This window comes from Pleurodeles waltl, chromosome 5 (genome assembly GCF_031143425.1).
Source record: "Pleurodeles waltl isolate 20211129_DDA chromosome 5, aPleWal1.hap1.20221129, whole genome shotgun sequence".
Classification (NCBI taxonomy): domain Eukaryota; kingdom Metazoa; phylum Chordata; class Amphibia; order Caudata; family Salamandridae; genus Pleurodeles; species Pleurodeles waltl.
In genome coordinates, this window is record NC_090444.1 from 1,594,343,635 (window position 1) to 1,594,357,079 (window position 13,445).

The following is a 13,445-nucleotide window of genomic DNA, read 5'->3' on the forward strand; positions in this document are numbered from 1 at the left end:
TCCAGCAAATTATGCTCGTCTTCCCTACCTTTCCCACTCGTGGATACATTTGGGTCAAAATGGTTACGATCCAACACCGTGTCCGGGTTCAAGGTGAGGGAGGTACATAAGTTTCCTCTGTAGTCATTCCATTGTCCCCATTTTTTCCTATATCTGTTTCATCCATATGTTCAGTGGGCGCCATTTTGCTGAGACTCCCATTTTACTACCACACACTTCATTCATACAATCAACCACTGAGATCCAATATCCCTGTATGTCTGGGCAGGCCCATATTACAAGTAGGAAAGAGCCTTCTTTACCACAACGCTGTAGATAACTGGTACCTTTAGTCCTACCCATTTTTACCTTAACCACACAAGTGGGATATGATCTATTCAGTATTTTCAACTGTACCAGACAAAACCCTGATCGGATTGCTACTTCTCCACCAGAGCCTCAAGTCATTCATCATCCTCAGTGTCCCCAAAATCACATTCCCAGTGTGCCCTTAAGGATTTCAGTGGGTCTGGTGAGTAGTTAACTAATTTCTTATATGTGAGGGATGACTCTTTGTAGTGCATGTGTTCTTCCAACAACCTGCCCTCCAAGGGAGAGCATTTGGGGGGGTCGGTCCCTCTCAGGAGCACCAACTGAAAGGCATGGCACACTTGAAGGTAGCGGTAGCTCTTGGTAGGCGCTGGAATGAATTCCTGTTGCAACTCCATGACCTGCCCTTGGGACCAAACTTTCCCCACCCTGGAGAGCCCAATAAGGTCTCATTTGGCAAAGCCAGATTGTCCCCCAAGCATTCCCAGTTTCTCAGAGTCCGAGAGCTGGGTAGCCTGCGTTATCTTCTCATCCCACCTCAGCACTCCATGTACAGCATGCCAAAGATTGACCAGAACTGATGTTGGGCTACTCAGGGTAGTGCGCCTAGGATTAGTATAGATAGCTCTAAGGTATCCTCCCTACTGCATGAGATACCTATACTTCCGGTAGGAACGCTCTTCTGGAGGAGAATGGACCTAGGCAATAGTGGTTATGAGCTTGAAAGTATTTATACATCTGATAACTATATGCGGACAGTCAAATTTATTTTTCTCCAAATCATTCAGCACTGTATTCAGGTGTGTTCAAAGAGCATTTACTAGAAGAGGCCAAGTGATTGTATATTGGCATTCAGAATTTGATTTCCACCTAATCATTTGGCAACGTTCTTAGTGTTTTCAGAGAACAGCCAACACGTTTTGCTCCTTAGCATAGCCTTGTGTAATGAAACTGGTGCTAATGTAAAGTTCTCCAATACCTTCAGGGTCGAGTTTGCACTATATAAAACTGCAAAAATAAAAAAATAAGATGGGAAATTCACCAGTAGCATCTACCAGTTATCCTTAAAGTCTTACAAAGACAGAACCTGCATCCGAGGTCCAGTGAATGCTCCTTCCAAGTGATATGGAACTGTGGGATCCATATGTATGGAATTTCAAAACCTTTGTGGGATCCCTCAAAAACCTCATCTGAAAAAAAGCATATTGTGTGACATGGTCCACAGAGTAGCAGAAAGCTTTAGATTCCCTCGAGGTAAGCACTATGCTCTATACTCAGTCATGAGAAAGGTGCATGTAATTCAAACAGAAGCCTATAAAACAACGATGAGATCAGCGTTCACTTGGGTAGATGAGGGACTGGGGGTAAACAAGAATGGTTACGGCAGCAAGTAGTCTTGGCCCAGATGAGGAACTTGTTAGAAATGTGGGTCTCTAGTTGACATAGGTATACACCCTTGTTCAAGTAGGGACCGCAATCCTAGTCAGGGTAAATCACAACACAATCCAAATTATCCTGTGCTCACCCTCTTGTAGCTTGGTACTGAGCAGTCAGGCTTAACTTAGAAGGCAATGTGTAAAGTATTTGTGCAATAACTCTTACAGTATCACATTGAAAATACCACAAAAATACACCACACAGGTTTAGAAAAATAGATAATATTTATCTGAATAAAATAAGGTTGGAACAATGAAAATCCAATGTTGGCAAGCAAAGTTATGAATTTTTCACAATTAAATCCCACTAAAGCGCTAAGAAACAAAATAGCTCCAGCTGGGGCTATCACAGCATCACTAACGGAGTCATTCCCAATAGTCCGATGTGACAGGCGCCGGTCACAGAGTCGCACGGACCCCCAAGTACAGTACCTGTGGAAACGAGGAAACAAACATGTTGCACGGAGTCGTGGAGATGAGGTGTCGCTGGGGCCGGTGCAGGGTCAGAGATGAGGAATTGTTTCAGTACCTGCGAGGCGGTGAGGCGCGTGTTTCGTCTATTGCAAGGGGAGCTGGTCCCATGTCGGTGGCAAGGCGTTGGTTACTTGTGACTGGCGGGGTCGATTGATCCAGTTGATCAAGATGTGATGTGTCATCTTCACAGCGTCGTGGTGATACTGCGTGACGTCAGCTGTGTCACGGCAGCGTCGGACTTGCGGTGCAGGCCGCGGTCATTGGTTGCAGCGATGTCCATGGAGCAGGCTGTGGCGTTGGTGCTGGCGTTGCTAAAATCATTCCTGGCGTCGCTGAAGTCAGGAAACTAGCTAAAAAAAAAAGAAGATGAATTCTTTGCTGTCCCTGAGACTTCAGAAGAGGAGGCAAGCTAAAATCCAAGCCCTTGGAGAGCACTTTTGGGGAAGTCAGAAGGCAGCAGGGCAACAAACAGGGCAGTAGTCCTTCTCAACAAAGCAGTCCGGATGAGTCATTTGGGCAGCCAGGCAGTTCCTCTGACAGAGTTCAGGCGTAGATCCAGAAGTGTCTGAATTACTGGGGTCCGAGACTCAGTTTATATGCCCAAAAATGCCTTTGAAGTGGGGTTACCTTCAAAGAGTGGTTTTGAGGTGCACAAGTTCCCCTTTCAGCTCAGTCCTGTCTGCCAGGTTCCCTGTTGGGGGGGGGGGGGTTGTCAGTCCTTTGTGTGAGGGAAATGTGCTTTTGAAATGTAAGAGAGAGACCCTCCACCCATCCTACCCAGGGAGACCCATTCAGTATGCAGATGAATGCAGATGTGACTGAATGTCCTATGTTTATGGCTGTCTGGGTGAAATGCACAAGTGGAGCTGTCAACCAGCACAGACCAGACGTGGATTGGAGAGAGGACTGTAAGGCACAGATGGCAGTAAGTGCAGAGAAATGCCCACTTTCTAAAAGCCCATTTCTAAAATAGCAATATCAAATCCATCTTCACAAGTAAGCAGGAATTTCTATTACTTTTCTGGCCATACTAAATATGACCTGATTATTCCTTTCAGATCAGAATCCACCACTCTAAAAGTATATGAGGGCTGTCCTAATGCTAGCCTATGAAAGCAGCAGGCCTCACAGTAGTGAAAAACGAATTTAGGAGTTTTTCACTACCAGGACATATAAAACACATATGTACATGTCCTGCCTTTCACCTACATAGCACCCTGCCCTATGGGTTACCTAGGGCCTACCTTAGGGGTGACATATGTAGAAAAGGGGGGGATGGGTTAAGGCTTGCCAAGTAGGTTTAAATGCCAGGTTGGAGTGCAGTGAAACTGCACACACAGGCCTTGCAATGGCAGGCCTGAGACATGGTTAAGGGGCTACTTATGTGGGTGGCACAATCAGTGCTGCAGGCCCACTAGTAGCAATTAATGTACAAGCCCTGTGCACATGTAGTGCTCTTTACTAGGGACTTACAGGTAAATTTAATATGCCAATTGGGTAGGAACCAATGTTACCATGTTTAGGGGGGAGGGCATCTGCACTTTAGCACAGGACAACAGTGGAAAAGTGCACAGAGTCCTAAAACCAGCAAAACAGGGCTGGGAAAATGGAGGGAGGGAGGCAAAACGTTGGGGGATGACCACCATAAGGCTGTCAGGTCTAACAGAACTGTATCACCTAAAAAACACAATCCCATACTAGACCACTTACTCTGTTGGGCCCATCTGAAAATGACAGGAATTACAGGAATTCTCAACTGTGGAGTTCTCAACCAAGCCCCTCTAAGAAGTGGCCAGTCAGGACTGATAAATGCATTCTCCTTCTGACAAACCAATCAGAAGATCTTTATTTTTCTAAGCTGATAATGGGCTGAATTTTATAGAAAATCCATGTTTGAGACTTGGGCCTATTTTTCATTTACAGACTCCGACCCAGAGGAAGAGACAGAAAAGCAGAAAATAGAGGATAAATAGAAAGGGAGAAATCAGCAATGAAAAAGAACCCGCAAGAGTTATGTAAAGGGACAGGACGTTTGAGGTGATGGATGAGGGATGGCTTTGGGTGGAATCAAAGTTCGGAGCCATTCGTATTCTGCAAGCCCAGCATTTGGCAGGGCAGGAGATGGTTTCTGAGGGAACATGTTGGGCTCTTCTACCTACTTTTTTAACATAATAAGCAATGCACCCACAGCAGTGGTTCAAAATCGTGAACTTAACTTCTTTTAAGGAAAGTACTTTTGGAGAATACATTATTATGTTTTAGAAGCAAGATTCAACAGCAGGAAGAAATCATTTTAAAATGTAAAGTTCTTACTAGGTGGTGAACATGAACAGCTCAAGCCAATCTCCCATGGTCTATGCTTGAGTGCAGTCATTGCCACTGGAAGAATGCGATTCTACGGCCTCTGCTGTTTCTGAATAATTAGGGTTTCTCCTCATTTTTCACAAAATCACCATCGACTGCAAAATTTGCCGGTTTCACCAACAAATTATTTTTGGCAAAGGGATCAAAAGTTGCTAAATAAGAGGGGCAATACGTGGTTCTGTGCACTGGCAGATCATTTGAAGGGGGAACTGGACACCTTTAAGTTGCTGAATGCTGTATTAGGTGCTAAACTGCCCAGACAGTAGTAGTAGTTTTAAAATGGCAAATAAATAAATAATACTGCTGTGGATTGTGCTGCATAATTTGCCTTTTCTTGCACATACTTTTGTCAACCCTACTGCATAATCTTGGCCCTCCACTGTTACATAATCTCAGTAAATGCTCATCACAGCAATTGAGAGTGGTAAACAGTTATTGAAGCGCTCTTGTTTTCAAATACATGACTGGACCATGCCGTGGGCATCACCAGCTTTCATCCATAGAAAAAAACTAAACAAAAAACAAAGCTACTTGTCTAGGTGACCGGCCCTCATTCGTTCAAGGCACCAGGGCACCAAATGTGAACTGGGGAAATGCTAGGACAAGGCAATTCTTTTAGGAAGTATTATTCTGTAGTTTTAACTAAGCCTAGCTGCCTCCTTGCATTGGAAGGAAGTTCATTAAACAAATAATATTTTTTTGACACCTTGATCTCCATTCCATTTACAAAATAGAGCTAATTTCTTCTAACCCCCTCTTTTTAGGGTCAAGAGCACAAGCGCTCTGGCACCTGTTGTAATCTCTCTGTGGGCTTTTAACCACGCCCATGTCACGCCCATCAGTTTGGTTGATTTGTTGGCTTGCCTTTTAAAATTCACTTGATTTAATTAGTGAAAGGCATGCATACGTCATGCCTTTTCCAGTGTTTAGCCCTCCTAGAGAACACTGGTAAACGACTGAAAACATTCGGGGATCTATATTTTCCGAATGGCTTCTGGACTACTTTTTATTTTATTTCCTATGTAGCACGATCTTGCTGGGCAGTAGTCAAGGGCTTTGCATGACATCAACCCTGTTACATGGATAATTGCACTTGTGCCGGTTACATGGATAATTGCACGTTTGCCAATACGTCTGACTGTAAGCGAACTTCTGTTTCCTTTTGTGTGTCTCCTTCACTTTCAGGCCGGCCTTCAGCTTGCTAATGTGAAATTGTTTTACTTCCATTTTGAGTTTATGTGGCAAGAAAAGTCCGGTTAGGAGTTTACAATGCTAATAGCTCTAACTCTAGCAAATGCGAGACCCAATGCAATGCAAATGCTTTTTTGTATTTGCATGATGTACAATACAGTATTGCACCTTTACCACTCATTTCTAAGAGAATGTCTGCTGAACTGGCCATGCTACAAACATTGCTGCCACAAATGACATCTGCATGATCCTGGGTCAATAAGACACACAGGCCCTAATCCTCCTCTACCTCTCTGTAGTTTTTAACATGGTTTACCACCCCAGACCATCTTAATCGAGGAATAGATGCTATTGGATTCTAAGAACCCCGCTCTCAGATGGATCTGCTCATTCCTCACTGGCAGGAGTCAGTCATCCTGGTCCCCTACTTGTTGGACACCCACAACCTCATCTGTGGAGTACCACAAGCATCTTCTCTGAGCTCGACCCTCTTCAATGCATACATGATCCCAATTGCCATAATCATCAGCTCCGACAACATCAATGTCCTTTTCTTCACCGGTGACACCCATTTCATGCTCTACCTCTCAGAAAAGACCACCTACACCTGAAACGAATTCACTGCCTGTATGATCAAAGTTGCAGACTGGATGAAGACCAGCTGTCTCAAACTGAATACTGACAAGACGGAAGTTGTGATTTTCATTAAGAGCACCTCACCATGGGACCCCACTTGGTGGTCAGTTGAATTTGGTCCCATACTTTCTCTCACCACCCATGCCAAGTATCTCTGGATCGTCATCAACAGCGGGCTCAACATAATTATCCAAGCCACTTCCATTTCAGCTTCCTGCTTCCACACCCTGAAGGTGCTGAGGAAAATATTCAAGTGGCTACCATCCAGCACCAGAAAATCATCACTCACACCATTGTCACTAGCACGCTGGGACTACAAGAACACACTCTATGCCATGATCAGCAAACATCACATCAGAGCTTGGCAACAAGATAACTTCCTGCCTCCATTGCTACATACACATCATACCAAACCAAAAGGAGCTCCACTGGCTCGCCATACACACACAAGCCTAATTCAAAACGCTCACCCATATTTTCAAAACACTACACAACATGGGCTCAGCTTCCCTCAACAATTGCATCTCCTTTCACATGCCATTCAGACACCTCCCCTCGGCCAGACTACTAATTGTTCACATACCACGCATTCGCAAATTCCGATCCGGCAGACAGGCATTATCCTACATCGCTCCTAAAGCATGGAACGACGTGAGCCTCTTCCTCGATTATTGAAGCTGAAGGCCTGGCTTTTTTAATAAGTCCCCGTCCGACCTAGGGGTAGCTAGATTCTAAACTGTTCAGCTCCCTGACACATCCCCGTGTGCTAGCGCGCTTTACAAATTCTCATAACATAGCTCATAAAACGTGAATTTTTGGTTAAAAGTCGCGTTTGGCACAGATGTAGAGGACACATTTTCTGAACAATAGAGTCAAATGAAGGTTGCGCCGTCTTAATGAAGACCAGTTGACACAGCAACGAATTAAGAATGTGTACGTCTGTCACTGCTTGCAAACATTGCTCTGTGTCAGAGAAACGGTGACATTGTGGCCACCGAGTCACCATCAACTTCTAAATTCCTTGGAAGTAAGGTACTTCATTTCGGTGGACTTTTCTAGAAGGGACAGTGTTCGTGCTACAAACGCTTTTGGGTAACATGTAAAAGGTGTCAGAAATCTTGAAGGAACAGGTCACTAAAATGCATTGAGCAGGAGGATTATAATTACTGATTGCAAGTGTCGGATGGTACAGGTGTCATCGTTCTGGCTCGTTTGGCTGCATTCCATCCTTACCCGCTCCGTGCACATGGAAGTGACTTACAGTGTCCGACTGTGCTTAAGACTACCTTGCGGTTGGGTACTGTACAGTGTTCGATAATAGACAAGTGTGAGTCTTGGTGACTTGCAGTGCCTAGCCGTGCTCGACCCCCTCGCCCCATCCCTCCCCCACATACACGCGAGTTTATACGAGTGTATACAGTACCCGACTGCGCATAAGTGTCCCTGTAAGTGTGAGGTGAGTGACGTTCAGTACCTGACTTTGCTCAAATCTCTCTGTGGGTTTGGGTGAACAGCAGTGACTGGCTGGGCTCCAGGCCTCCTGCAAGCACTGATGGTTTACAGTGCCCGATTATGGTCAAGTGGCCCTAAAGTGTAAGTGACGCAGAGTGCCTGACTGAGCTCCATGCCACCCGTGAGTGGTCTACAGAGCTCGAATGCGCTCAGGTCTCTCTCCGCTTCTCGGAGTGACTTGCAGTGCCTGGATCTATTCCAGCACTCTTTGCATGGTTCGGTGACTTACACTGCCTTGGGGTAAGTATGTACCGTGCCCTTGTTTCGCAATGCAGAGGTCAGTACTCGCTGAGTCGTGGTCCCACAGAGTAAGTCTTCCACTGTGAACAGTGGCAGAGGAAGAGCGCCTCGAGCCGTATAGCAACAAAGGAAAATAACCCACCCAGGCCCTGGTTGGTGGTAAAAGCTGTAATTGGAGGGAGGTTGGCCCTTCACATCCCTGGGATCCGGAGCCACTGCGCATGCTGTAGCATGTGTAGCTACCCTTGTGATTGTGCTGCTTCTACTCTGTGAGCGCTTTCGGTGCCATTGCTTCTCTGTGCGTAGGTCAGTACTGACAGCATAGGCACTCCCGTTCAGGTGCAGTACTTACAGTGCTACGGCGGCTCCCGTGGTGCTCCTGGGAGCAGGATGTGCTGCAGTGTCCTTGGCCCCAGCTGGGCATCTCGCGATCCCGCAGGGGGGTGCTTGGCAGCGCCCTCCCTGGCGCAGCGCTCGCAGCGGTGCCCTCGAGCTCCAGGCTGGGGATGAGCATGGGGCTGGAGCCGGGCACACGGTCGCAGGTGCCGCTGGATGCTCCTTCATCCGTCTGAGGCTGCCTGCGCCGCGGCTCACACAGGTCCTCAAACTCAGCCAGCGCCTTGTCGAGCTCCCCATCCGTGTCATCATCCTCTTCGGTGCCTGGAGGGTGCCCCGAAGCCAAGCGGGGGCAAAGACAGTCCCGCGGTCCCACTGGCGGCTCTTCTCCGTGGACGCGGCAGGGGTCGCTGCAGCTGCCCGGACTGGGGCTCCGGCTCCTCGGGGCGGCCCCGGAGCTACGTCCGCGGCTCCTCCTGGCTACGCTGCTTCCACTGCCCATGCCACCCTGTTCTGCCCTTCCGTGGTATCGGTGGAGCAGCACCCCGTCACAGCACAACCCCCCCGAACCGCGGCTCCATAGCCATTCCCAGGCTCGGGAGCCCGACACTGCCGCCCGGCTCACTGACCTGCCGTGCCTGACCTGTACCCACAGAAACACTGGGGCAGGGCAGCCGGGCAGGGCGAGCGGGCGCCAGCCGCCGGCCCGGTTCAGTGCAGCCACCACGGGCGTGTCTTGTCTCCAGCGCTCGTGTCCCTCCCAGAGGACCAATGCTGTCAGCGGTGCAAGCAGGAGCGATGTGACCCGCGCGCGCCCACCGCAACCGCGGGCTGCTGTTCTGCCTGTGCTGGCTCCACTCTTATATCCGTCCCATTCTTACTTCATTCAGAGCTCCCTCCCTAGTCACTCCCCTCCATCACCACTCCTGTTCTAATGACACCGCTCTCCTGGTTCCATCCTTCTCCGTTTCGACTACGCTCTACATTTGCTCCTCACTTTTCCATTGTTGCTGCTGCCTTTTCGATAAGGTTACAATATTTTTTTTTCATAAAGCAAACGTGAAACGTCCTTTGTCTACGGGCCACGGTTTAGCGATTCTCCAGACCACTGGTGTCAGTGCGTGTAGTGTTGGGGGCCCTAGGCCCTCGAGCGAGTGCAGCATGACGTCCCATCTTCTTAAAGTTGTATTTGGGAGTTCCAAACTGTGAATGTGTGAACCATTTTCTTTGTTAAAGTAGTGGGATAAGACGGGATCCACCTAGATTCCCTATTCGACAGTTATCCTTTAAATGGATCCGGAATATGGGCCAGTACCAAGGAGCAGTCTAGTTTGTGTCCTGGTAGCTTGCTAAAACTACCAGGATATAACAGGGGGACCAGGACGCAACAGGAGCACCAGCACAAATTCACTTAGGGAATGCAAATGCCTGCTGTTGGACCTCGCCCTCTCTGCAGGGTCATCCCCAAACGTGTTGCCTTTACCCTAAAATGACTTTGTTGACTTTGTTTTGCTGGTGTTAGGACTCTGTGCACTTTACCATTGTTAACCAGTGCTAAAATGCACATGGTCACTCCCTAAAACATGGTAGAATTGACTTGCACTCAATTGCCATATTTAATTTAGTTGTGATGCTTGTACTTCATGTCCCCGGGGCCTGTAAATTAAATGCCACTAGTAGGCCTGCAGCACTTGCTGTGCCACCTACCTAAGCAGCCTTGCAAACCTGAGTTAGGCCTGCCATTGCAGCATGTGTGTGCAGTTTTAAACTGCCATTTCAACCTGTAAATAAACATTGAAATACATTCTAGGACCCCCAGGTGCGCTAGTCTCAGCAGGCACTACTCAAATGCCCAAGGGCTAATCACTGTTCAGTAGCAAATCAACCAGTACAAGGTCATTTTTTCAGTTCACAAGTTAATCATTTTCCAAACTGAAAGTGATGCAGTTTTTGGATTATTTGTTGATGCAATTGATGCTTTGTCCTAAAAAATCCAAATGCTACTTCACACTTGAATCTAAGAACATTATATTCAATCCCAATGCATTTTGGGCAAAACCCTTCATCAGGAGAACTGCAGAACATTTATTATACACGGACGTCAGATTTGGAAAATCTACTGTACATGCCAAAAATAATATATACTTCAATAAACATGCTACTCGGTGCGAAAACAATTTTATATGGTTAGACAAAATGGAGTTAATGGGCATGCTGCCAGGTGCTAAATACAGACTGGGTGCCAAAACGTGGAAAATCTTATTAAACCTAACATGTTCATGTGAGCATTCATAACATGCGGCTCAGTGTGGTAAACAAAACTAACCGATCTTACAAGGTTAAATTACAGGAAGTAGATGCACGTGCTGCCAAGTGCTGGAAACAAGACATGCCCCAGAAAAATATATAATGTCGACCTCACTAAACCGGATGTGCTTGAAAGAAAACTGTCTGTGAGCGTGTACGAGCAATGACTGCTAAAGTTCAATGACAACCCCTAAAATGAGAAACACGCCCAACAGAAATGTGGCATAATAAGTAAAATAAAACCACGAGCGTGAACAACCAATATTAAAATGAAAAAACGTAAGCGCTGGCCAGTTAGGCTCATCTGCAAACATACCGAATACTCAAATGCCTTAAATGCTCATAGGGTGACGCACTACAAAGGGCATAACCCATTGTGGTGCTGAGAATCGAAGGAACACCCTGGTAGAAACAGGGACAGATAGTTACTGCTGAGACACCGTAAGACACGCTCAACTCCCCTGTGCAAAACAGAGTACAATGAACTGTGAATAATGAATCCTGATGGAACACATTAAAAACGTCACATTTACAGATGAGGTCTTACCTTCCTGGACATGTGCTTTTTAAGTTTTACATGTCCTGATAGTGAAAAACTCTTAAATTCATTTTCACTATTGCAAGGCATGGCTCTCAAATAGGATAACACTGGGATTTCCTTATTGAATTTAATAAGTTGTAATTTCCAAATGGAGCAGGTAACTAATTCATGTTTGGTGTTCTTGGAATTCTAATGAAAAATCCTCTCTTATGGTAAAGTCAGGTTTTAAACTACAATGAAAAAGCCACTTTTACAAAGTTGGCATTTTCCAGCCTTCCCCATTTAGTGCCTGCAGCTGTCTCTGGGTCACATGATTGGGTGTAGCAGACTGTTGGGCTTTGTGTGTTTCTTATACACAGACACACACAATAGTGGGCTTAGGTGTGCCTGGATGGGTCATCACTGTCAGGATGGAAGTGTGGATCCGGGCACAGCCCTATTTACACTTGAATAGACTGTGTTCTGCCTCCACACAAAGTGCTGCACACCCCCTGTAGTTAGCCTGGAGCCAGAACAGGGGAGGCAGGAAGCCTGTGGACTTCAAGGGGAAACCTCTAGATGATTCTCCCACTTCAAAGGAAGACCCAGGTATGAATATTGGACCTCAGACACTAACTCTTCAGTACACGTCTGGGCATGTGGTGACTGCCAGAAAGAAGGACTGCTGTGCTGCTGAAAGAACTGCCTCTCTCCTCTACTGCTGCCCTGCTGGACTACTGCTTTGCTGGACTGCTTCGTTGCTGGATTGCTGCCTTTCTGCCCTGCTGCCAGAGTCATCAGAACTGGCCCTGCACCTGAACCTAGGAATTCCAGAGCGACTTCAAGGGCTAGTCTGCTGGGGCCTCCTGTTCAGATCCACAGGGATATAACAGGCTTGCAACTACATTAACCAGCCCCTAAATCCAGCTGGAGCAAGTTTGTGACCCCCGAGTGATATCTGGACCCTTGGAGTGGCCTCATAGAGGCTGAATTGAAGTTTTTGGACTCTTTACGACCATGAAAGAGCCCATTGGAGCTGGCATCTGTCAGTGGCACAGCCCACCAATGCAAAATTCCTTCAACTCGACTTCACGCTACAGCATCAACCACTCGTGGGGAGAGCCACTGCGAAGCTCCAACCTGTCCGCTCGCTACGACAACAGGATCTTCGCATTCCATCGACGACCACCCACAACACTTCTCTGATCCTCCACTCTGAATAGGGCTCTTTCTGCTAGACTGAGAAAGTAACTTAACAGAAGACCTAACTTGGTCTCTGTATCTGACCCACACTCCACCATGATCGGCTTGAACTTGTGACTTGATCCTGGTCTCGCACAAAAGGCACTTTGAACTTTTTGGCACTATTTTCCAGTACATTTTTTAAATTGCATATGTCCAGATCTACTGATTGGAATGTTGTCATTTTGGTCTTGTTTTATTCTTTTAAATGTACTCTGTTTTTCTATCACAGTGTGAGATATTTTTGTGGTGTGTTTTCACTGTGTTACACACATACTTTGCACATTGCCTGTAAGTTAAGTCTGACTGCTCTGTGTCAAGCTAGCACAGGGTTGAGCGTATGTTAATGTGGGGGAGGCTGGAGACCTCACCTTGACAAGAATTGTGGCTGCTGCTTGAGAAGGGTTTTGTCCCCGTCAACCAGTAACCCACTTTCTTACACTTACCTTAAGAGACCATCAATTCCTTTTGTCCAAGATGTGTCACGCATGGCCCAGCGAAGATAATTAAGATGCAGTCAACATGTTATTTTAAGATTGCCAAAAGATTCCCAGAGTCCTGAAAGGGTGTTTTTACACTTTCTCAAGTTTAGTTAATTTGTAGATCTAATCATGTTTGTATATAGGTATGTCTGTACATAATATTTCTATAGTGCTATCCTAAAGGCAGCGGAGCACTGTACAGGTTAAAAGACTAGCAAAAAACCAACAGATAAGAGGATCTGTAAGAGGAGAGGTAACTGGATTGTAGATGGTAATGTGTTGTGATTTATTGTTCTGTAAAGAAGCCAGTCAACGTTTCCTAAATTGAAGCAGCATTGAGGAAGTCATGGAAAAGGCTTGCTGCATTGTTTTTTTTTTTTACACTTTTTAGTCTGT

The 13,445-nt window shown here is 46.4% G+C and overlaps 1 protein-coding gene across 2 annotated transcripts in view; it reads right to left on the reverse strand.

Moving 5' to 3' along the window:
• Nucleotides 1-9,376, reverse strand: part of LOC138296611 (uncharacterized) — a 56,441-nt gene extending 47,065 nt beyond the window's left edge. Inside the window, exons 1-2 of one of the 2 annotated variants that reach the window (XM_069235922.1) lie at nt 8,515-9,376; nt 1,984-2,565 (exon numbers count right to left, since the gene is read on the reverse strand). In XM_069235922.1, the coding sequence (XP_069092023.1) occupies nt 2,404-2,565; nt 8,515-9,000 (648 nt within the window). In that variant the 5' untranslated portion in view covers nt 9,001-9,376 and the 3' untranslated portion in view covers nt 1,984-2,403. Of the gene's footprint in view, nt 1-1,983; nt 2,566-8,514 lie in introns of those variants that run through there. The other variant, XM_069235923.1, reaches the window with a different exon arrangement.
• Between the last annotated feature and the right edge of the window lie 4,069 nt (nt 9,377-13,445).